This window comes from Mustelus asterias, chromosome 18 (genome assembly GCF_964213995.1).
Source record: "Mustelus asterias chromosome 18, sMusAst1.hap1.1, whole genome shotgun sequence".
NCBI classification, from domain to species: domain Eukaryota; kingdom Metazoa; phylum Chordata; class Chondrichthyes; order Carcharhiniformes; family Triakidae; genus Mustelus; species Mustelus asterias.
The window spans coordinates 14,102,217-14,126,705 of record NC_135818.1 but is presented as its reverse complement, the minus strand read 5'-3'; the positions used below and the strand labels follow the sequence as shown (position 1 = coordinate 14,126,705).

General features: G+C 41.5%; 1 protein-coding gene across 12 annotated transcripts in view; it reads left to right on the top strand.

Moving 5' to 3' along the window:
- sipa1l1 (signal-induced proliferation-associated 1 like 1) overlaps nt 1–24,489 on the top strand; it is a 375,648-nt gene that overhangs the window by 189,975 nt on the left and 161,184 nt on the right. For all 12 annotated transcript variants that reach the window (XM_078233437.1, XM_078233435.1, XM_078233434.1 and 9 more), the window contains one exon: nt 17,658–19,437. In XM_078233437.1, the coding sequence (XP_078089563.1) occupies nt 17,913–19,437 (1,525 nt within the window). In that variant the 5' untranslated portion in view covers nt 17,658–17,912. The remainder of the gene's footprint in view (nt 1–17,657; nt 19,438–24,489) is intronic.

The following is a 24,489-nucleotide window of genomic DNA, read 5'->3' as shown; positions in this document are numbered from 1 at the left end:
CATTTTCCAGAAATTAATGCCAGAAGTTGCAAACCGCGTATCCCCTAACCCCGTGAGAAAAGAAAGTGATGAGCACATGGCTGACCTTTGATAATGGTTTGGCTGTGAGCACCTTTAACTTCAGTTGGTAAGGTCTTCCTTGTATAGACTTCTTTAAAATTAGAGCTATAGAAATTCACTGAAAAGAAGGAAGCCATTTCTCACATCTTGTCAAATTCAAAATTAATCCCACTGTCCCACTCCCCTTCCCATTGTCCTATAGCTTACTCTGATTTCCCTGAAAGGTTACAATGGTTGCTACCGCAGTTACTTCCTTTGACAAAGCATCCCATCGCTCTATGAAACCTAATCACTTGAGGGATTGTCAATTTAAAATTCTTGTTATTTTTTCCCCAATTAGAGGTAGTGGCCTTTCCCTATTCACTTTCTCAATTTTTTTATAGTTTAAAAAACTCACTATATCTCTTCTTGACCTGAAAATATTTTTGCACCCTTGGTGTCACCCTGGTGAATATCTGTGGTTTTAATGTGCTTTCTGTAATGGGCTGTCTAAGTCACTGCACGTTATTCTCACAATAATCTAATTACGTTTTCATAATTTGTTCAGTCTAGTACCCCATGCCACTATTTGTAACTTATTAGGATTTGATCATTTTTAAAATGAATTTAGCTATGTGCACTCTCTCATTCTGCTAATTGACTTTGAGAATCCAAGGTTAGGTGGATTTATCATGCTAAATTGCCCCTTCGTGTCCAAGATGTATGAGTTCGATGGATTAGCCATGGTTAATGCACATGGTTATAGGAAAAGGTTTGGTGGTGCAGAGAATGGGTAAGATACTCTTTCAGAGTTGGTGCAGACTCAGTGGGCTGAATGGCCTCCTCCTGTACTGTAGGGATTCTATGGTTCTAACCTTCAGTATTTCTCTATTGAATGTATGCTTTCATTCCATGGTTTACCTCCTAGAGCGCATTACTTCACAGCTATCTCAATAAGTTGCATACGCCATCTCCCTGACATTCTACAAACCAGTCTGTGATGCTGATTTCCTCAACATATCCTCTACTTTTGTGTCAGTATTTGTAGCTTTGCAGCTATGATTATAAAATTTGGTCTATTGATCAGAGTGGAGATGTTGCCTAGAAAATCAATAACTCCATGAATTAGTGCATCAAAAGTACTTCATGAACAAAGGTCATAGAACATGTATTCACATGTGAATTGCACTGGATGTAACAACTTTTAGCCTACAGCTAGTTTTAAAATAATGGCATTTCAGAATTGTCATTATTTTCCCAGTTCAGAGGTGGATTCCCTTGTTTCTTATAGAAAATTTTAAGGACACAAGTGCAAGTTAATAAATGCTGTGGTCCTGTGCCATATAGGCAATTACTGAGTGCAGCACCATCCAAATTCCACAAGATGTAATTGTACACCATGATAAAACTGTCTCCTCTGTTCCAATTTTAGACTTCATTCCTGCAATGGAGACCAGTTGGCATGAATGAATTTCGGAATGTTACAGTGATACTTGAGGGGGAAGTTTGGGGGGAGGGGTGGGTGAGTGGTGGTCAAGAGAAATGTTTGTGACCTGAACTAATCTACCACCAACCCAAAGTATTGCATGTGAGGTTGAATAGGTCTCTGGTTCTATCTTTAGAAGCTGCTGAGTTCTGTCAACTCGCTGCATTTGGTTTTAGAAGTTACAGCATAAGAAAACCATTTAGCCCTTCTAATGGAGATGTCCATTTTCACCTCATTTCTTGTCATTTTTGCCTATCCTTTTATATTCATCTGTTTCAAATTTGAGTAAGGATAAACAAGGCTCCTTTACCCATGAGTGAAGCAGGTGTTGGATCCTTTGAATATGCAAATGAAGGCTCTTGGCCTGCTTTAGCTTCCCACCACATTGTGGAGCTGCTTCATTAGCACTCAGAGAAAAAGCAGCACTGAAGATTTGTTGCAAAAACTAAAAGGAAGTTACTTACCTGCTGACTGGTCTAAGACTTGTCTTCACTAAATTGAGCCACAATCCGAGTAAGACCAGTTGGCCTATGACTTCCTGACTTGCATTATTCCCATTCATTGAATAAGATTGTGACCTGTGCTACCCTCAAGACCGTTTCCTATTCTCAAGGACTTTTTGAAAGTTGTGTTTAGTGCTTCCGGTATCTCTCCCAACCATGTCAAGTAATTTGGCATGCCTACCATCTGATCCTAATTAGTACTTCAGGTTGAGATGGACAATAAAAAGGTCAGAGAGGGTTCCCAATGTGCATATATATGGATTCCAGACGAGACTGAATCGGACTTGGCCTGCAATGTTGTCACAGCATTGAGTATTTCATTAATGTTTGCTGTCTGTGCTCATAAATGAAAAATAATTTGGGCAGAATGAGCAAAAGATGATTAGTGCCTAAGAAACAACACCACGTTAAAAGTTGGCATTTGGGAAGGAAAACATTTGTGTGATGGAATGTAAACTAGATTCTCCACGATATTTGTGGCTTGAAGCTAACAGTGGTCACCAAAAGAAATAGCTGTTAGAGAAGTGATTTTAAATGTCTTGGTTATTAAACTGGAACGTTTAATGAATTAAAATCCTTTTTTTTGGTGTGACTCTAGCTAAGTTGTTGCATCATGTTGTCATTGCACAGCAGATCAGAGCAATTGCAAGTCTTTTTAGTTTTGTTGCGGCTGAATGCAATTAAGTGGCAATTGCAAGTCTTTAGTGAGAAAACAAAATTGTTGTGAATTCTTTTGGAAGGAATGTTTTCCATTGGAGAGGATTTGAAATATTTTAGGCACTGATTCTGATGACTGAATATTTCTTGGGGACTGTTGCACAAGCTGATAAATGTTCTTTTATAAATGATGAATATGTAGAATGGTGAATCTTGAAACAGGTTTGTATGGCCTTTAGGGTGGGGGGGGGGGGGGGGGGGGGGGGGAGAGACAGGTCATCAGTTGAAGTAATCAAACTGGGGTGAAAGATAAATAGGATTTGGTGTGAGTTAGAGCGCTGGCTTAGTTTTGGGTGAGCCCAAGTTTATGGAGAGGGGAAAATGTGAACTGGCCAGGAGATCATTGAAATACATGTGTCTGGTGATAACAAAAATATGAATGAGGATTACAGCAGCAGATGGGCTGAGGCAAGCGATACTACATTGGAGACCTGCTCCTTCTACCTTTGAAGTGGATATGGGGTCAGGAACTCAGTTCAGAGACAAGTTGGATGTCATTACTCATTTTCCAATAGGTCCCGGGGGTGGGAAAGGAATGGACTTTGTGGCAGGTTGGGGGCAGGGGAAGGGGTTAGTCTTCCTAATATTCTGTTTTACTCCTGGCACCTTTTGAATAGCGTTGTAGTCCATTGAGAGAAGCTCAGTTCATCAAATTAAGCCTACACCAAGGTCGCATGTCAGATTCTCCTGCTTTTTTAAAAGGATTTCACAGCCCTCATTATAAAAACAGAACTAGTTTCCTGACGAATACTGTACCAAGCAGACCCTCTGTCAATTTACAGCTTTCTTGTCTAAAATACCCTGATCACCAGTTCCATTCTAACAATGTCAATGTGCAATTTACTGAAACTTAAATCTCTGATTGAAATATCTCTAATGAAATAGAAATATAGAGAGCATTATTAATTGGTCAATTTTGCTTCTAATTTCTATTGGTGTTGGTTGTGACATTTTGGGTAGAATCCTCTATCCTCAGTGGTTTTATTCTAGTACTGATGATAAATAATGAATGGTATGTTTTCGTGGAGTGGAGTTTGAAAATGACCTTGCACTTGGAAAGTTGAGCTGGTTCAACAGCTGGCAGCAGTGAGAGAAGCAGGTGCCTCTTTCTTTTAGTGCTTGATTAAGTCTTTTCAGAAACCAACATATGTTGCATCCTGTGCCAGGTTTTTTGTCAATGGCTGCACTGTAGGCCAGGAAGTAGCAAGATGACATACAAAAAACACAAGAATCCTAACACTTCATACAGAGGTTACTTTGTCTGAAGTGAAGAGCAGAGATGATGCAAAATGGACATGTTACTGAATGAGTGCTGAACTCATATTAGCATTGCTATTGGCCCAGGAGTAATGGTGTCTTACAGAACCACTACCCAGTTGGCTATTCAATGTCTTGGAGCTTGTGGGGGAGGGGTGAAAAAGCTAATGAATGTTGACTAGGTTTACAGAGCTCTTCGCTGACCTAAACAAAATGCAGATTGGACATCGCCGTGGTGCAGGAAGGAAGAAAGAACTCTAACTTTGTGAGATGGGCGCTTCAGTATAGTGGTACTGTGCATGTTGCTATATATCTGTTTGAGTGGGCCTGTGTTGTAGATCCGAATCTGGTGATTAGAGAATAGGGCAGTTGTAGTTCCAAAGTTATTCTCATTTGCTGGATGTACTTGGAAAATTAAAAAAAAATGAATGTTGGTCATAGAAGAAATAGATTCATAGAAACCCTACAGTGCGGAAGGAGGCCATTCGGCCCATCGAGTCTGCACCGACCACAATCCCACCCCCATATTTACTTGCTAATCCCTCTAACCTACGCATCTCAGGACTCTAAGGGGCAATTTTTAACCTGGCCAATCAACCTAACCCGCACATCTTTGGACTGTGGGAGGAAACCGGAGCACCCGGAGGAAACCCACGCAGACACGAGGAGAATGTGCAAACTCCACACAGACAGTGACCCGAGCCGGGAATCGAACCCAGGACCCTGGAGCTGTGAAGCAGCAGTGCTAACCACTGTGCTACCGTGCCGCCCTGCAACTGGCTCGGGACAGAAATGTAAATGTGCCAAATGTAGGTCAGCTTTAATGTTTGTAACGGGGATGTGTGGAGCTTTTGTCAAATTATGGAACAGATTATCAGTGTCAAAAGCTTTAACTGCTAACTGATTCCTTCTAAACCCTAGTTTTCTGGAGCCTAATATTGTCACTGCATTTGAGTTTTTACTTCTGTCCAGAGGTGAAAGCAATGTTTGGATTTTCCACTGTTGCCTCACCCCCAATGTTATGAAAATCGGTGTTTTAAAAAAAATAAAAGATACTATGTTCCAAAAAAGTTTAAAAACTGCATTAACCACTGAGATTTCAAAATTATTTGAGAAGCAGAGTAAGTATTAAATCTTTTTCAGTCGGAATAAGCTCACTGGATTATTAAATTCCATTATTACATATTAAAAATTGAATTTAATGCATTTTTGTTGCAAGTGCCAAGGTGAAATCGCTATTATTTCAGCTCGTTGTTGAGCTTTTCTCCTTGGGATATTTGTGGACTTATTAATAGACTTATCAGCCCAAATGGTCTGCCGACATGAGAGCTACTGCAAAAATGAGCGATCTTTTTCTAAGTAGTGCAGTGGTTGGCTGAATTTATCTATATACCTGTTGCTGCCTTTTGGAGGTGCATGCACGCCCGCCCGCCACATTTAACTTTGGTTAGTGAAGCCAATGTTTGTGTGTTAGCTCCAATTATCTGCCACCATCGTCTAATGTTCATGTCCAGAAGCAATGAAATGAAGACTGACCCATGATATCATAAATAGAGTTGCATCCTTTGATTAGATTAAAGCTGCTGTTTCCAGTTATTTCAAGTCTGGTAGACTAATAAAATAAATATTGGATTTGTCTTAGGTGCCCTATTGTTTCTTCAGTAACTGAAGCAAGCCTCCGCAAGCAATTGTCATCTTCATGTTAGACTTGCGACATGCACTGTTAGGTTCCCTTCAGGAGACAACAAATTACTGTGTCTTTAACTGTATTTTATTTTGTATGATTTATTACTTTGTTCAAATATTTATTGCACTTGAGGACTATTGTTTGCTCACAGTTGTTTATATTGTTTGAAAAGGTTGAAGCTGAAGTCTTTGGGGTTGCACTTATCCGCTAACCTGGGGAGTAGTCGTGCATGCTACAACTTAAAAACTGTGGTAAGCAGTTTAATCAGATGCGCGGTGTTTTTCACTGCAGGGAAAGGTTTGCATACCTGGAGATAACATAAGAACATAAGAAATAGGAGCAGGAGTAGGCCATCTAGCCCCTCGAGCCTGCCCCGCCATTCAATAAGATCATGGCTGATCTGACGTGGAACAGTACCACTTACCCGCCTGATCCCCATAACCCTTAATTCCCTTACCGATCAGGAATCCATCCATCCGCGCTTTAAACATATTCAGCGAGGTAGCCTCCACCACCTCAGTGGGCAGAGAATTCCAGAGATTCACCACCCTCTGGGAGAAGAAGTTCCTCCTCAACTCTGTCTTAAACCGACCCCCCTTTATTTTGAGGCTGTGTCCTCTAGTTTTATCTTCCTTACTAAGTGGAAAGAATCTCTCCGCCTCCACCCTATCCAGCCCCCGCATTATCTTATAAGTCTCCATAAGATCCCCCCTCATCCTTCTAAACTCCAACGAGTACAAACCCAATCTCCTCAGCCTCTCCTCATAATCCAAACCCCTCATCTCCGGTATCAACCTGGTGAACCTTCTCTGCACTCCCTCCAATGCCAATATATCCTTCCTCATATAAGGGGACCAATACTGCACACAGTATTCCAGCTGCGGCCTCACCAATGCCCTGTACAGGTGCATCAAGACATCCCTGCTTTTATATTCTATCCCCTTCGCAATATAGGCCAACATCCCATTTGCCTTCTTGATCACCTGTTGTACCTGCAGACTGGGCTTTTGCGTCTCATGCACAAGGACCCCCAGGTCCCTTTGCACGGTAGCATGTTTTAATTTGTTTCCATTGAGATAGTAATCCCATTTGTTATTATTTCCTCAAGTGTATAACCTCGCATTTCTCAACGTTATACTCCATTTGCCATATCCTCGCCCACTCACTCAGCCTGTCCAAATCTCTCTGCAGATCTTCTCCCTCCTCCACACGATTCACTTTTCCACTTATCTTTGTGTCGTCTGCAAACTTCGTTACCCTACACTCCGTCCCCTCCTCCAGATCATCTATATAAATGGTAAACAGTTGCGGCCCGAGTACCGATCCCTGCGGCACGCCACTAGTTACCTTCCTCCAACCGGAAAAACACCCATTTATTCCGACTCTTTGCTTCCTGTCGGATAGCCAGTCCCCAATCCACTTTAACACACTACCCCCAACTCCGTGTGCCCTAATCTTCTTCAGCAGCCTTTTATGGGGCACCTTATCAAACGCCTTTTGGAAATCCAAAAACACCGCATCCACCGGTTCTCCTCCATCAACCGCCCTAGTCACATCTTCATAAAAATCCAACATGTTCGTCAAGCACGACTTTCCCCTCATGAATCCATGCTGCGTCTGATTGATCGAACCATTTCTATCCATATGCCCTGCTATCTCCTCTTTAATAATGGATTCCAGCATTTTCCCTACTACAGACGTTAAGCTGACCGGCCTATAGTTACCCGCCTTTTGTCTCCTTCCTTTTTTAAACAGCGGCGTAACATTAGCCGTTTTCCAATCAACCGGCACTACCCCAGAATGCAACGAGTTTTGATAAATAATCACTAACGCATCCACTATTACCTCTGACATTTCTTTCAATACCCTGGGATGCATTCCATCCGGACCCGGGGACTTGTCCACCTTCAGTCCCATTAGTCTACCCAGCACTGCCTCTCTGGTAACATTAATTGTATTAAGTATTTCTCCTGCTGCCAACCCTCTATCGTTAATATTTGGCAAACTATTTGTGTCCTCCACCGTGAAGACCGACACAAAAAAAACTTATTTAAAGACTCAGCCATATCCTCATTAGATAGAAATTGAAAACTTAGTAACAGCAGGGAGGGAAGTCAAGTGCATCTTTTTCACCTGAAAGGTAAATATTTGGCTTGAGTCACTGAAGCAGACTGTCCAAGTGGGTTCAAGAAGGAATTGGTTGTGTTTCTGGATACTACCTCGGGTGGATGGAGCTATTACAAGGGGGCATAACTATAGGGTTCGTGGTGGGAGATACAGGAAGGATATCAGAGGTAGGTTCTTTACGCAGAGAGTGGTTGGGGTGTGGAATGGACTGCCTGCAGTGATAGTGGAGTCAGACACTTTAGGAACATTTAAGCGGTTATTGGATAGGCACATGGAGCACACCAGGATGATAGGGAGTGGGATAGCTTGATCTTGGTTTCAGATAAAGCTCGGCACAACATCGTGGGCCGAAGGGCCTGTTCTGTGCTGTACTGTTCTATGTTCTATGTAGCTGGAAAAATAGAAGTATGTAATGAGAAGTTCTGGTGCTTTTGGGTGCTCCGGTTTCCTCCCACAGTCTAAAGACGTGCAGGTTAGGTGGAGTGGTCATGCTAATTTGCCCCTTGGGGTCAAGGGGGCTGGCTAGAATAAATGCATGGGATTATGGGCATAGGGCCTGGGTGGGATTGTGGTCAGCGCAGACTCGATGGGCCAAATGGCCTCCTTCTGCACTGTAGGATTCTATGAAGTTGTCTGTATGGGCTGTCCTATTCCAGAAAGCTGGACGGTGAAGGATTGAACTGGATCTTAATCTTTTATTTACAGAAAGTCATGTTACAAACAAGACTTACTAAACCCAACAACCACAGTTTGTTTGCACGTATATATAAACAGCACATATATAGAGCTGAAGTGAATATCTAATTAATGCCCACCAGCTGAATACAAGTAAATGTTAAATATGCAGTTAACAGCACTAATATATGAAAAATGCCTGAAAAAGCTCTAATATTTTTTGCAAACCAGAAAAGCTATATTTAGTTGTTCCGACTGCAATGTTCTCTTGTGCTAATCCTTAGCTATGGTTTATGATAGCAACCATTTCTCTCCATTGATGTCCAAGTGGGAAAAAAATATTCACTATCATTGCTTTTAATAGAAGAAAAAGGGGAAGAGTTATAGAACAAAGAGATCATGGGGTACAAGTTCATGGCTCCTTGAAAGTGGAGTCACAGATGGACAGAGTGGTGAAGAAGGCATTCGGCATGCTTGATTTCATTGGTCAGAACATTGAATACAGAAGTTGGGACGTCTTGTTGAAGTTGTACAAAACATTGGTAAGACCACACTTGGAATACTGTGTACAGTTCTGGTCACCCTATTATAGAAAGGATATTATTAAACTGGAAAGAGTGCAGAAAAGATTTACTGGGATGCTACCAAGACTTGATGGTTTAAGTTATAAGGAAAGGCTGGATAGACTGGGACTTTTTTTCCTGGAACGTAGGAGACTTGGGGTGATCTTATAGAGGTCTGTAAAATCAGCTAGATAGTAAACATATTTTCCCAAAGGTAGGGGAGTCTAAAACTAGAAGGCCATAGGTTTAAGGTGAGAGGGGAGTGACGCAAAAAGGTCCAGAGGGGCAATTTTTTCAGAGGGTGGTGAGTGTCTGGAACAAGCTGCCAGAGGTAGTAGTAGAGGCGGTACAATTTTGTCTTTTAAAAAGCATTTAGGCAGTTACATGGTTACGATGAGCATAGAACGATATGAGCTAAACGCAGGCAATTGGGACTAGCTTAGTGATTTAAAAAAAGGTAGCATGGACAAGTTGGGCCAAAGGGCCTGTTTTCATGCTGTAAACCTCTATGACTCTAGGAATTTGTATTGCCCAGATTAAGTCATATATAAACTCTTTCCTTTACATGGACTGCACTCATTCCTTGCTATCCAACACCTGTTCACAGTTCTAAACTAGCCAGGTTTGTACTACTCAAGGTGTGGCATTAGAATCTGTGTACTGGAATAATTTCAGAATCGCAGTGATGTCACATGTTAATTTTGCTTTCCACATTGCAAAGCAGATCCATACAATTAACTTCAATTGCCTGGCAAATTGCGATGTTGATGGCATTCCTAGCTGGGAAGCAAGTCTTAACTCTGTCACTGAACTGAATTGTGAAACACTCGCCTGAAGAAGGGGTTTGGAGCTCCAAAAGCTTGTGTGGCTTTTGCTACCAAATAAACCTATTGGACTTTAACCTGGTATTGTTAAACTTCTTACTGAACTGAATTGACAGTCTCATCTGGATTCTTGGGACAGCCGGAGCCAAACTTGACCTCGTGAGGTGGAGGAAGTTGTTATCAAGTTCACCTGGCGTACATCTTCAAGCACAGATGAAAAGTGCCATAGAAACAGACTAGATGTGTCCCCTCTAGGCACAGAGAGTGAGTGTCTTGGTGAGACCAGGAAGTGGAAAATGGGAGGGCAAAATAACCTGAAATGTGACATGTGGTGTTTCAAGTATAAAAACAAATGAGTCAACTTTTTTGGCAGTGATCAGGAAGCTCGTCTGCATTACTTTAACCATCGGGTAATTTATTAGTGATTACTCATCTATATTAACATCATCGAGCCTTTTATAGCAAAGCTCTTGGATTGGAGGTGGCCCAGTGACGAGCTGGGCCAATTCTCATCCACCTCCTACAACAGTATTGCAATTCATTTCTCAATTCATTGCAGCTAGCTTGGCTCAACTGGTGACACTTATCTTTGAGGCAGAAGGTTGTAGATTCGTGTCACTCTTCCAACACGTCAAGTCCATTTGATGCTCCAGTGCAGAATGAGTCGAATGCTGTATTGTCCGAGGTATGATCTTTTTGATGCGGCATTAGTTTGAAGCTCTGTCTGCTCATCCTGGTAAGCAAGACCGGTGTTGAAAGGACCACAGCAGGATCCTGGTTCCCCTTTCTCAAAAGAAATGGATCAACAGCTCATTCACTACTGTTGTTTGTTTGTGAACTCTTGCAAGAAGGCTCTGAAAGACGTGGTGAGGTGTTTTGTAACTTTTCTAAAACAAAAACCTCATTGTCATTTTTCGTTGATTTATTTTTATTTCCAAATTTTCTTGCAAATTTTGAAACTGCTAGAGGGTTATTTGAACTTACTATTATTAGTTGGAGTTTACTATTATTAGTTGAGGCCTCTGGTATATGTGTCCTGTATAACCACTCCATTACTGTATCCTGTGTAAATGTAAGGTGTCCAGATTCTAAAGATTCGTCAGTAATGGCTGATACTGCTATATGAGGGCGAGTGGGTATTAGTTAATTGCTGCTTAACTGCGTCTCAGAATTTGTCCAGAAATGTAACTGGGCTATTCATTCATAAACATTACCCCACGTTTTTGAATCTGTTCTCTCTGGCAAGGCTGTAATTGTTGCACAAAATTGGCATCTTGTTTTGTGGTGATTTAAGAATCAAATGATTCCGGTGGGACTGTAGACACCTGCAAGCTAGACCAGGTGCAATGCTATGCACCCTCCCTTGAAAGGCAAGCCCAGTTACTTTTTTAAAGCAACTTAGCAACTTCCATTATCAATTTACCTGATGTCAGCCTAATTTTCACAATTTGCCAGGTGGGATTTAATCCCAAAGTTTCAGGGTTGCTGGATCAGTGCCATAAACATTACATGACTGTGCCTGTTTACTGCTGTCCATTTTTATTTATTATTTTCATGGAATGTGCATTAGTTGCCCATCCCTAATTGCCCATGAAGGTGATGGTGAGCTGCCACCTTGAATTGTTGTTGTCACAGTGCTGTTAGAGTGGGAATTCCAAGTTCTTGGCCCAGTAACAGTGAAGCAATGGTAATATAGTTCCGAGTCAGTATAGTGTGTGGTGGTGGGAGAGGAGCTTGCACAGGATTGTATTCCTGTGCATCTGCTGCCCTTGGCCTTCGAGAGTTCATAGGTTTAGAAGGTGCTGTCAAATGAGGTTTAGTGAGTTGTTGCAGTGCATCTTGTATATGCTGCACAAAAATTCCACTGCGTGATGGTGGTGGAGACAGCAAATGTATAAAGTGTGGATTGGATGATGATCACATGGACTGCTTTGTCCTGGATGGTGTCAATCATCTTGAGTGTTTCTGGATCTGCAAGTGGAGAGTATTCCATCACACTCCTGACTTGTGCCTTGAAGATGATGGACAGATTTTGGTGAGTCAGGATGTGAAATGTTCGCCACAGAATTCCCAACCCCTGCTGTGCTCCTTTAGTCATCATAGTTATATGACTGGTCAGTTAAATTTCTGGTAAATAGTAAGCCCCCAGAATGTTGACAGTGGGGGATTCAATGTTGGTAATGCTCCATTCATTGTAACACTACATTCTGCACTGTCTCATTTCCTTCTCTATGTTTTGTCCGTACAGCGAGTAAGAAACAATACTTTTCACTATGTTAATACATGTGACAATAATAAATCGAATCAAATAATGCCAACTATCATCAAGGGAATATTGTTAGATTCTGTCTTGTTGGAGATGGTCTTACCTGGTACTTGTGTGGTGCAAATATTACTTAACAGATTCTTAACTCTGATTTCTTCAATCTAGCTTTGCATTTTGCTGGTGATTATTTTGTATGTTATGTGATTTTTCTTTTTGTTAGCCTCTCCCCAATTGTTTCACTCATTTAAGGGTAAAAGACTGGTTAGATTGTAAGCAATCCAGTGCCCTACCCAAAGATTTTGCTAGTAAATTATTGCTTTATCTTATTGGTTGGTGTTGAATCTCTGTGAAAGTCACATCTTTGTCATAGAAGGGTTAAATAAGAAGCATCAATCCACCACATGTAAACCAGATTTTACAGTAATTAAACACTCCATTCCTTAGCAAAAGATCATGACTTGAGTTCTGGGAAGGCTTGTCACTTAAAATGCTTGGTCCAGACAAAGCAAGCTTCTTTTGGTCTCTACCTGACTTGCCACAAAGTATAACCCTTCTTCTAGGATAATATGGGAAATTTCAGCATTATCCGACTTTGCCAGCTCAAGTCGAGAGTGAAATTAATTGCAAATAACGAGTGGTGCTTGACTTGGGCATAACTGTTATTCAAGTGGGAAAGGATAAGTGGAAACTGGATGATAGTGAAGAGAGGGAGCAAAAACATCTTCAAAAATCTTTTGTAAAAGTTCCTTCCAAAATTTGCTAGATTCCGGAAAGGTCCCATTAGACTGGAAAGTAGCAGGTATAACCCTTCTAATCGAGCAACTGTAGGCCAGTTAGCTTGACATCTATCGTGGGGAAGGTGTTGGAATCAATCATTAAGGAGGTTATTGCTGGACACAGAAAATCAAGATAATCTGGAACATCAACGTAGTCTTGAATTAATCCTGCAGCAAGTAATTCACCTCCTGACTCCCCAAAGCCTGTCCACAATCTACAAGGCAGAAGTCAGGAGTGTGATGGAATGCTCTCCCCTTGCCTGGATGAGTGCAGTTCCAACAACACTCGTGCTTAACATCATTCAGGACAAAGCAGCCCACTTGTTTGGCACCCCTTCCACAATCATTCACTCCCTCCACCACTGGCGCACAGTGGCAGCAGTGTGTACCATCTACAAGAAGTACTGCCAGAACTCACCAAGGCACCTTCAACAGTACTTTCCAAAACCACAACCATTACCATTGAGAAGGACGAGGGCAGCAGATCCAGAGGAATACCCCCACCTGGAAGTTCCCCTTTAAGCCACTTGCCATCCTGACTTGGACATATATCACCATTTCTTCATTGTTGCTGGGTCAAAATCCTGGAACTTTTTTCCTAACAGCACTAGTTGTGCCTACACCTCGGACTGCAGCAGTTCAAAAAGGCAGCTAACCAACACCTTCCTGCAGGCAATCGGGGCAATGAATGCTGGCCTAGCCAGCGAAGCCTACATCTCTTGAATGAATAAGTTAAAGGGAAATCATATTTAACCAATTTATTGAGTTCTTTGAAGAAGTAACATGCACTGTGAAGAAAGAGGAACCTGTAGCTATGTTTTACTTGGATTTCCAGAAGGCATTTGATAAGTGCCATATCACAGGTTATTGCAGAAAATAAAAGATCATGGTGTAGGGGGTAACATCTTAACATAAACAAAAGATTGTCTGGTTGGCAGAAAAATGAGGATATGCATAAGTGGCTCTTTGGCAGGATGTGATGAGTGGAGTTCCACAGAGCTGGGGCTTTAACTTTTTACAATCTATATCAATGATTTAGATAAGGGGAGTGAAGTGATGCCAATTAAGTGGGCTGCTTTGTGCTGGGATGGGTGCAAAGCATCTTGTGTTGTTGGAGCTGCACTCATTCTAGCAAGAATGTGGCGATGCCGGCGTTGGACTATGCCCATTCTGGCAAGGGGAGAGCATTCCATCACACCCCTGACTTCTGCCTTGTAGCTAAACTTGCAGATGACGCAAAGGTAGAAATGTATGTTGTGAAGAGGACATGTGGTTGCAAAAGGGTATATATAGGTTGAGCGAATGGGCAAAATCTGGCAGATGGAGTAAAATATGATCACTTTGGTAGGAAGAATAAAAAAGCTGAATATTACTTAAATGGAGAATAGCTTTTCTCATGTATTAGTCACAAAAAGTCAGTATGGAGGTACAGCAAGTATTTAAGAAGGTTAATGGAATGCTATCCTTTATTAAGAGAAGAATCAAACATATAAAAGTAAGAATGTTATGCTTCCCTTTTACAGGGCATTGGTGAGACCACATCTCAAATATTCTGTGAAGTTTTGCTCTCCTTATTTAAAGAATGATGTAAATCCATTTGATTCAGTTCAAATGAGATTCACACGATTGATACTGCGAATGAGCAGGTTGTCCTATAAGGGTAGGTTGGGCAGGCTGGGCATGTTTCCATTGTAGTTTAGAAGAGTGAGGGGTGACTTGATTGAAGTATAGAAAATCCTGAATGGTCTTGACAAGGTTGAAGTAGAAACAAATTTTCCTCTTGTGGATGAGTCCAGAACTAGGGGGCATTGTTTTAAAATGGGAGTTGCCCTTTTAGGACAGAGATAAGAATTTTTTTCTGAGGGTCTGCGACTTTAACATTTGTTGCCTTAGAAGGCAATGGAGATGGGGGTCATTGAATATTTTTAAGGCAGAGGTAGATTCTTGTTGGGCAAGGGCATCGAAGATTTTCATGGGTCAATTTGAATATAGAACTTGAAACACAATGAGATCAACCATGATCTTGTTGAATGGTGTTGCAGGCTTGAAGGGCAGAATGGCCTACTTGTGCTCCTATTACCTTCATATGAAGACAGGCATTATAGTTTCATCAGTACCTTGACATGGACAGGGGCTCAAAGAATCCAAACCATCTGATTTTACTAGGAACCTAGTACAGGGTTATCAACTGATCTTTACTTAGAATCATTTAGTCGAGTTTTGACTAGAAATTAGAATGGTTTTTCTGTTTCACATGTATCCTGTAAATATTCTTTAGTGCAAGTACAGGCAGCTAATCAGTATTAAATATGAAATAATGCAGGTTGCAGTCTGTTCCCAACAGTAACACTTCAGATGGTTTGGTTGATATTTAAGTTGCCACTCCCAAGCATGACAGATGCTTGTGTTTTAGTTTGTTTACCTGTACAAAAAGCTAGTCATCATTGCCAATCAGCTTATTTAAAATATTGGCGCAGTTCACTGTAGGAAAAATCTTATCCAAACCAATATTTTATGGTCTTCTTTCATCTTCACATTGCTCCCACCACTACCAAATGCAAATCAATACTTAACCCACCGGTCACTTTGCTCAACTGCTTTCTTTGGATACAATTAACCCAAGGCTGGAAGGATAATGTCCTTTTGTAGGCTGCTGGTACTCCAGTGGAAATGGCCTACAAATTTGACTTGCCCACCAAAAACATTTTGCTCGTTACAACATCAAGAAATTACATTTTGCCGTTTCTTAGCTTTCCATTTTCCTTTTTGTACTGTCATCCATGGGATAGCTATCCTCCGCACACCAGTATTTTCATTTAGATTGCCATTTTGAGCTCCTCAGATGGGTTAGTGTGCAATTGTCTGGTGTTTTACTGAGCCAGGCAGGAAATTTACACCCGAACGTTTGCTTGCTGTTCTGAGATGAGTGATCTGAGTTTGGGTGATGATATCAAAGCTGGTATCTTTATCCTTGGGTTATAAAATGGGAAATGCAATCAACCAGTGTCCTTATTCTTTTTGATTTGATTTATTATTGTCACATATATTAACATATAGTGAAAAGTATTGTTTCTTGTGCGCTATACAGACAAAACATACCGTTCATAGAGAAGGAAACGAGAGACTACAGAATGTAGTGTGACAGTCATAGCTAGGGTGTAGAGAAAGATCAACTTAATACAAGGTAGGTCCATTCAAAAGTCTGACAGCAGCAGGGAAGAAGCTGTTCTTGAGTCGGTTGGTACATGACCTCAGACTTTTGTATCTTTTTCCCAATGGAAGAAGGTGGACGAGAGAATGTCCGGGGTGCATGGGGTCCTTAATTATGCTGGCTGCTTTGCTGATGCAGCGGGAAGTGTAGATAGAGTCAATGGATGGGAGGCTGGTTTGCGTGATGGATTGGGCTACGTTCACGACCGTTTGTAGTTCCTTGCGGTCTTGGGCAGAGCAGGAGCCATACCAAGCTGTGATACAACCAGAAAGAGTTCATAGTTGCTATTTGATGATATCTGATGAAAAATGCCTGCATATGGATTCCCAGCATTGAGGTGGGTTTGATCAGATTGGTTGATCAGATTTGTGTGTTTGGATTCATACCCTAGTGTGAGCCCTCCTCACTGGGTTAGAAAGAGAAAACGTGTGAATTTATGACATGATAGTACTTTTAAGTGAGTAATTGCTGAATGTTTATTATTGATGGTAGGTAGGAAATTTTATTAATGGCGCAAAAGGTTGCTCCCAAAATGTCAAGCAGGGGATGTGGGGGAACCAACAATTACAAAAATAAAATGAAAATATGGCAATTTCACGGTATGTTGGTGACCTTACCGTCAAAAAGCACTGGTGATCTTTGCACTTTCTTTTCAGTTTGCACAGCATGCATTATGGGCAGCACGGTAGCACAGTTTAGCACTGCTGCCTCACAGCACCAGGGACCTGGGTTTGATTCCCGGCTTGGGTCACTATTTGTGCGGGGTCTGCACGTTCTCCACGTGCCTGCGTGGGTTTTCTCCGGGTGCTCTGGTTTCCTCCCACAGTCCAAAAGACATGCTAGTAAGGTGCATTGGCCATGTCAAATTCTCCCTCAGTGTCCCCGAACAGACGCCAGAGTGTGGCGACTCGGGGATTTTCACAGTAACTTCATTGCAGTGTTAATGTAGGCCTACATGTGACACTAATAAATAAACTTTAACTTAAAATTTACAATTAACGTTCTGTAACAATTAAGAGATACTCTCTTCTGCAGTCTTCATTTGCAGATCCTCTCCAGGGTGGTTGCCTCTGAGTTGAATTTTCCAGTATCCTGTTTGTTTCTTTCTCATTCCTTGCTGCAGCCTTCTTCCATTTCACAGTTCACCTCAATCATTAACTTGAAGCTTATTCACTCCTTATAAAGCAAAAGTTATTTCCCTTCCCACCAGAGAATTAGCTATATGTTGGGGACATTAATGGATAAAGTGAGATCACACTGTTCTGATATTTTCAGATCTTTAAAACAATGGCCACTTGTTTTCTATAATACGCCTTGTGTATGAAAGATGTTATAGTTCTAATGAAAGGTAATTGGCCTGAAACATTAACCCTATGTTTCTCCCCGCCTTTGCTGAGTGACCTGCTGTTTGTAACTTTCTGTTATTTCTGATTTCCAGCATCTGCAGTATTTTGCTCATCAGTTACATGTTTCACAACATATTGCAGAAATAAAATAACTAATACTCTTTTTTTTGTTCTTTTCAGGTTTTCTTCAAACTCTGGCAGTTGACTGATGGTACTATCTGAAATCTGTACTGCAAAGATGTCCTGCAGATCATTAGCCAGCAGCTCAGATTATAAACGATGCCAAGATGAATATATGTGAGAAAGATACCACAGAGTAACAGATTATAATTCTTCAATTTGACTTGCTTGGAGATTGCTCTCGAGGAGATTCTTACTTCCAAAAGAGATGGTTGTACATTTAGTCGAAGCTGTTGGGAGAAAAAAGTGTGGAGCATGACCAGTTTAAAACGTTCCCAGACTGAAAAGGTGGGTATTGGTGCCACTGCAATTCTTGGCCCTGAGCTTACTATTGGTGCACGTTCAGATGACTTCTACGCACGCCGATTCCGAACACCGAATGGCACGTTTGGCTCATGTAGTGTGACCGGGCCGCCACCACGAAGTGAAAGTGCTCACCATGTTGGTGCGATGCCAGGTGTGCCTAAAATGGGTGTTCGAGCAAGGATTGCTGACTGGCCTCCCAGAAAAGAAATGACTAAAGATTGTTGTAGAACAAGTGACCAAGAATCTGCAGGGAGTCCAGATGGCACTGTCATGTCTATTCACTCTGGTAGCCCGAGCAGCCGGCTGAGCCATAGTAATCAAAATTCTCTAGAGTTATTGGCATCAAGGAGGATGCACAGTGACTACCTACAACCCAAGGCACAAGAGATGGAGAGCTTAGATTCTAGGTTTCTTACACCAGATGGTTACCTCCAATCTCCTGCAAAGGGCCTTCGCAGAATAAGGCAGCGCAGTAATAGTGACATCACTATCAGTGAGCTGGATGTCGATGGATCTGAGGAGTATGGAGCATTGAGTCACAAATTGGGAACTGCTCTTCACCGCGAATATGGCAGCACTTCCTCCATTGACAAACATGGAATGTCAGGGGACAGTTTCTTTGATTTATTAAAAGGTTATAGAAATGAACAGTCAGATCAACGAAGTCCAGCGCCAGAACAACTCAGTGAACTACTAAAAGCAGAAGCCAGTAAAACCTATGGTTCAAATATTGAAAGCTCCAAATCTGACTTTGTAGATGGTTTCTTTGCACACAGAGGGAGCCCCAGGCCACTGCATAAAGAAAGGGAGAAACCACTTAAGAGGCGATCGAAGTCTGAAACGGGGGATTCTTCTATTTTCCGCAAATTGCGCAATGCCAAAGGTGAAAGTGAGCTGGGCAAGTCAGCAGATTTTGAGGACAGCAAATCAGAAGACAGCGTGAAAGGCTGGACTTGCCAGAAATGCTTTGCTCATTACGATGTGCAGAGCGTGCTGTTTGACTTGAATGAAGCTGTGATGACCAGACATAGTGTTATTAAGAGGAGGAACACCACGACAGGTGCGTCTGCAGCTGCCGCCGCCTCACTGACTGCTGGTCCGCTCGCACATTCGATCAGCTTCAGCTCTCCTTCGGGTAGCACCGAGGACCTGAACTCAAAGGAGAATCTCAATGTCGACTATGGGGATGAAATAAGCAATGAACTTGTGCTAAGCTGTTCGTATTTCAGGAATGAGATCGGTGGAGAAGGAGAGCGTAAGATAAGCCTAAGCCGGTCAAATTCTGGGTCGCTGAGTGGATTTGAAAGCGCATCTTCTGAATTTTCCCTGAGTTCCCACTGCACAAATGCGGGAGTTGCTGTGCTGGAGATATCAAAGGAAAACTTAGCAGTACATTGTGACAAAGTAAAGAGATACATTGTGGAGCATGTGGACCTTGGAGCTTACTACTATCGGAAATACTTCCATCAGAAAGGTAAAGCTTTAATTCAATAGCTGTCAGCATCTCTGGTTTAGTATGATTGGTCAAAATCACACCATTTGTGTGGTGAAGAAAATTGTAAAAGGTGCTTTAGGAACAGGAGCAGACCATCTAGCTCATCGAGCCTGCTCCATCATTCAGTATGATCATAGCTGATTTGGACACTTTAGTGCCTTTCCACACACTATCTCCATAATCCTTTACGTTATTGTTTATCTGAAATCTACGTCTTAAAATTCTGGCTTTGAAATATAGGCCTTACATTGTGTCTTAAAAAGAATATAATTCTGAAAAAGAGGTGTTGTGAAAAAGTAACTTGAGAATTGAACAAAAGCAAGGAACTATTTATTTAAGCTAGCATATTTTTGTAACAAAATACATCTATCATTTGTATACACTAAAATCTATGATAAAGTGACAGGAAGGGTGTCATTTAATGCGATTATTCACATGGGAGACAATAAATTAAAGAATCTGTAAGTAGTACAAGAGAAGGGATCAGTTCCACGTTATGTTGCATTGCATGAGGACCCAGTTGTGTCACATTTCCAAGTATTTTGTTAGATGCAAGTAACTCTTTTTACTCAAGTGATGTGCGAGTTAGGTGAGAAGTGAGGGTAATGTACACCAGAATGGTAAATCGAACTTTCTCACAATTTCAAACTTTAGTAGAAAGTTAATATAATTTAACAAATTCTGTCATGGGTGACAATGGTTTCAGTTTGCCTGAAGTGTCCTTGGAAAGGAGTGATTTGTTTATTACTTTGGTCAAGCTGTGGCCTTTCTTTAATCAGCACAGATGTTTTGCTGTCTGCGGGGACTCATTGGGAATATAAGAAATTTATCATTGTTTTAAAACCAAGGTATAAACTCGTTTCTTTCCCTCTTCACACTCGTTAATGACCTAAAACTAATTGTAGAGTGTACATTTTGCCCCAAAGCAGTCAATCTGCACAGTTCACACACCCATCTTTCATATTTTACTACAAAATGTAGAGTCCTAACTGTGTTCGTTCAGAGAAGCATGCAGATACCTTAATGGAACATATTTTTATAACATGCTGAATATTGAAGACAAATCATATACACATTTTTGTTGAGGGTTCATTTTGATTTCATAATGGTTTTTTTACGTAGCTCTCATTATTAACTTTAACCTGCACATAAATTATAGGAGTTGTGATTAGCCCGTAAAAGAGATCATTGTCAAGCACACCATTGCCTTAAGCATTGCCTCATGCCATATTATACCAGCTTAGTCATGTGATGTATTCAATAATTTATACCTTTAACTTTCTCCTTCCCATTCTTCTTCTCTGAAATATGCTGCAGTATGTAGTTCTAGGGCAATGAGCCACTCATTGGGATCCATCTTTTTGATCAGGATCACAGTTGTAGCCAACACCTCGGTCAACTACACTATGAAATATTAGAGATCCGTTCCACTCCGTGAAATTGAATTGGATGAGGGGATAAAAATGAGCCCACATCAGTATCTGTGATTCCCACATGGTGAGCTCCTGATTTCATTCATCATTTTGGGCATTTGCCAAATACAAGCAAAACAAAAAGGGAACACCAATAAATTTATTTTTTTCCCCATTGGTCTTTTCTGTTGCTTCTAGTTCCATCCACTCAGAGAACAAAGAACAGTACAGCAGCACAGGAACAGGCCTTTTGGCCCTCCAAGCCTGTGCCGATCACATTTGTCTACCTAACCGACCGTTTATATCCCTCTCTTCCCTGTTTGTTCATATACCTATCAAGATAAATCTTAAATGTGGCTAACGTAACTGCCTCAACCACCTCACATGGCAGTACATTCCACCACCCTCTGTGTAAAACAACAACTTCCCCTGCACATCTCCACTGAACCTTTCCCCCCTTACCTTGAACTTGTGCCCCCTTGTAATTGTCATTTCTGCCCTGGGAAAAAGTTTCCAACTCTTCACCCTATCTATACCCCTCATAATTTTATAAACTTTTATCAGGTCGCCCCTCAGCCTCCGTCTTTCCAGGGAGAACAATCCCAGTTTATTCAATCTCTCCTCATAGCTAATACCCTCCATACCAGGCAACATCCTGGTAAACCTTTCCTGCACTCTCTCCAAAGCATCCACGTCCTTCTGGTAGTGTGGTGACCAGAATTGGACACACTATTCCAAATGTGGCCTAACCAATGTTTTATACAATTGTAACATAATTTGCCGACTTTTATACTCGATACCCCATCCGATGAAGGCAAGCGTGCCATATGCTTTCTTCACCACTTTTTCCACCTGTGCTGCCACTTTTAAGGATCTGTGGACTGATACTCCTAGATCTCTGTGTATCTATGCTCCTGACTGTTCTGCCATTTATTTTATAGCTCCCACCTGAATTAGATCTATCAAAATGCATCACCTCGCATTTGTCCGGATTAAATTCCACCTGCCATTTCTCCACCCAATTTTCCAGTCTAACTATAATCCTGCTGCATTCTCTGACAATCTTCTTCACTATCCGCAACTCCACTAATCTTAGTATCATCTGCAAACTTGCTAATCAGACCAGCTACGTTTTCGTCCAAGTCATTTATTTCGGAACACCACTAGTTACAGACCTCCATTCAGAAAAGCACCCATCCACTGCTACCCTATGTCTTTTATGGCCAAGCCAGTGCTGAATCCATCTAGCTACTTCACCCCGATCCCATGAGATTTAATCTTTTGCACCTGCTTGCCATGAGGAACCTTGTCGAATGCCTTATGTAGACAACACTCCAAGGCATTGACTCAGTTCGCGTCACATCTTCAGAGGTAGCAACTGTGGTGATACCTCATTCAAGTGGCACTTATGTGAGGTTACACAGGTGAGTGTTAGTGGGGTACTGCTCAGGGTGTCCTGGCCTTGGAGAGGATGCAGAGGAGAATTGACCAGATTGACACCAGAGGTGCCGAAGTTTAGTTACGTGGTGGGGAAAGCAAATTAGAGAAGAGGATGGCACGGTAGCACAGTGGTTAGCACTGCTGCTTCACAGCTCCAGGGTCCCGGGTTCGATTCCTGGCTCGGGTCACTGTCTGTGTGGAGTTTGCACATTCTCCTCGTGTCTGCGTGGGTTTCCTCCAGGTGCTTCGGTTTCCTCCCACAGTCCAAAGATGTGTGGGTTAGGTTGATTGGCCAGGTTAAAAATTGCCCCTTAGAGTCCTGAGATGCGTAGGTTAGAGGGATTAGCGGGTAAAATATGTGGGGGTAGGGCCTGGGTGGGATTGTGGTCGGTGCAGACTCGATGGGCTGAATGGCCTCCTCCTGCACTGTAGGGATTCTATGAGGAATTGTGAAGCAGAAAAGGTTATCGGGAGGTTATGCGTAATGGGGAGATTTTGCATAACGGCAAATTGTGATCTGAAATGCACTGGGTGGTGGCCGCAAATTCAACAATAACTTTCAAAACAAAAAGTTAGGTAGATACAGGAAACATTTGCAGGACTATGATGAAAGAGCAAGGGAGTGGAAAAGGCATGAAGCGCCAAATGGCCACCACCTGTGTGTTGTGTTATGAGATTCTCTGGTGTGGGGCTGTATTATAATGCTACGCTCGAACTTTCCAAAAGTCAACATTTTTAAAAAACGTTTATTTACTTTCTAAATTTGTTATCTCTGAAGATCCTGCAATAAATGTTGGAATTCCACAAGCACCACTTCACACAATGCTTAGTGGGGGAGAGTGGGGGTGGAATTGTTTTTGAAGTATTTTCTTGTGAATGCTCTTGCCTTTATTTTGGCCTCTCTATGGAAACTGGGAAAAATGTGCCTCCTAATAGCATCCTCATGTCTTTTTCTTGAGAGCAAGAGAATAGGAGAGGAAAATTTGGTTCAAAATCCCACAGACAGAAGATCAGGAGGACTAAAGTTGCATAGAGTTGAACATCACAAATCCAGGGGAGTGAGGCAGGAAGCAGCCCCTAGACCATATCATGAACACTGCTGACATTTGCCAAAGCGAGTTGAAATCTACTGTTCAAAAGGATTGCCACAATTACAGTTTCTGGTGTGGAATGCAATGTACTTTGAATCCTATAACACTGACCTTTACCCACTTATCTATTTAGTGCAGCCTCTGCTTTACCCCTCATGTATAATAATAAGAAAGTAATATGAGCATTTAGACAAAAAGAATGGTTTTGCATGCTTATTTGTCCTTTAATTCTGGCAGAAATGCAGACCATTTCTTTTCCAAGTCCCTTGGTATTTTAGTTTGTTTGCTTTTGTGCATTCAAGTATGTTGTTCGATGAATATTTAGATACTTTTGTGTGTGAAATAAGAAAGATTTAGAAAAGCAGAGAAACATACTGACTTTTTTTAAAAATCCAGTGTGGTTTAAAGGCTAAAATAGCATTCAACTATCCCGCCTAGGTTACTAGAGCAAAGGAATAGCTAGAATTGGGCTTCAAATTGGTTGTTTGACCAGTTTCCAGAAAAAGTAGAATCTTCCTTGCATCTGTCTGCTTATTCCTACCATTTCACTTCATATTTTCATCCCTCGCTTTGTTGGGTTATTCAAGATGGGGATTTGCACATTTCAACAGTCCATTGTATGACTGACATGGCATGTCACTTACTCAGCATCTGAGTCATCTACTTTAATTACTTTGGATATCAGACTGCACTTAACTATCTCTGGAGTTCATACTGCAGTTAAATGTCAGCATGCTGTTGGTCATTAGTGTTACATACCACCACTGCTGTTCAACTCTCCAGATTTAAAACTTATGTTTTAACCCTGTAAATAAAATACCAAAATAACCTTCATTAGATCCTATATTTAGCACCGTTTATTTGATCCTCTATACCCTTGCTTCATCTTCTGTCCATTTCTCTGCGTTGCAGGCAAGATGCAGACAAGCTATTTAGGGTTAACAAAATAAATCAGTGGCAAAAATGAACATGCTCATTAATTTTCAAACCATGAGCAACCAGAATTAACATTATCCTGGCTTACACAAGACTTGTTCTGTACATCAAATTATCAATGATGCATTGAAAAGATTTTGTGTAGAAGATTT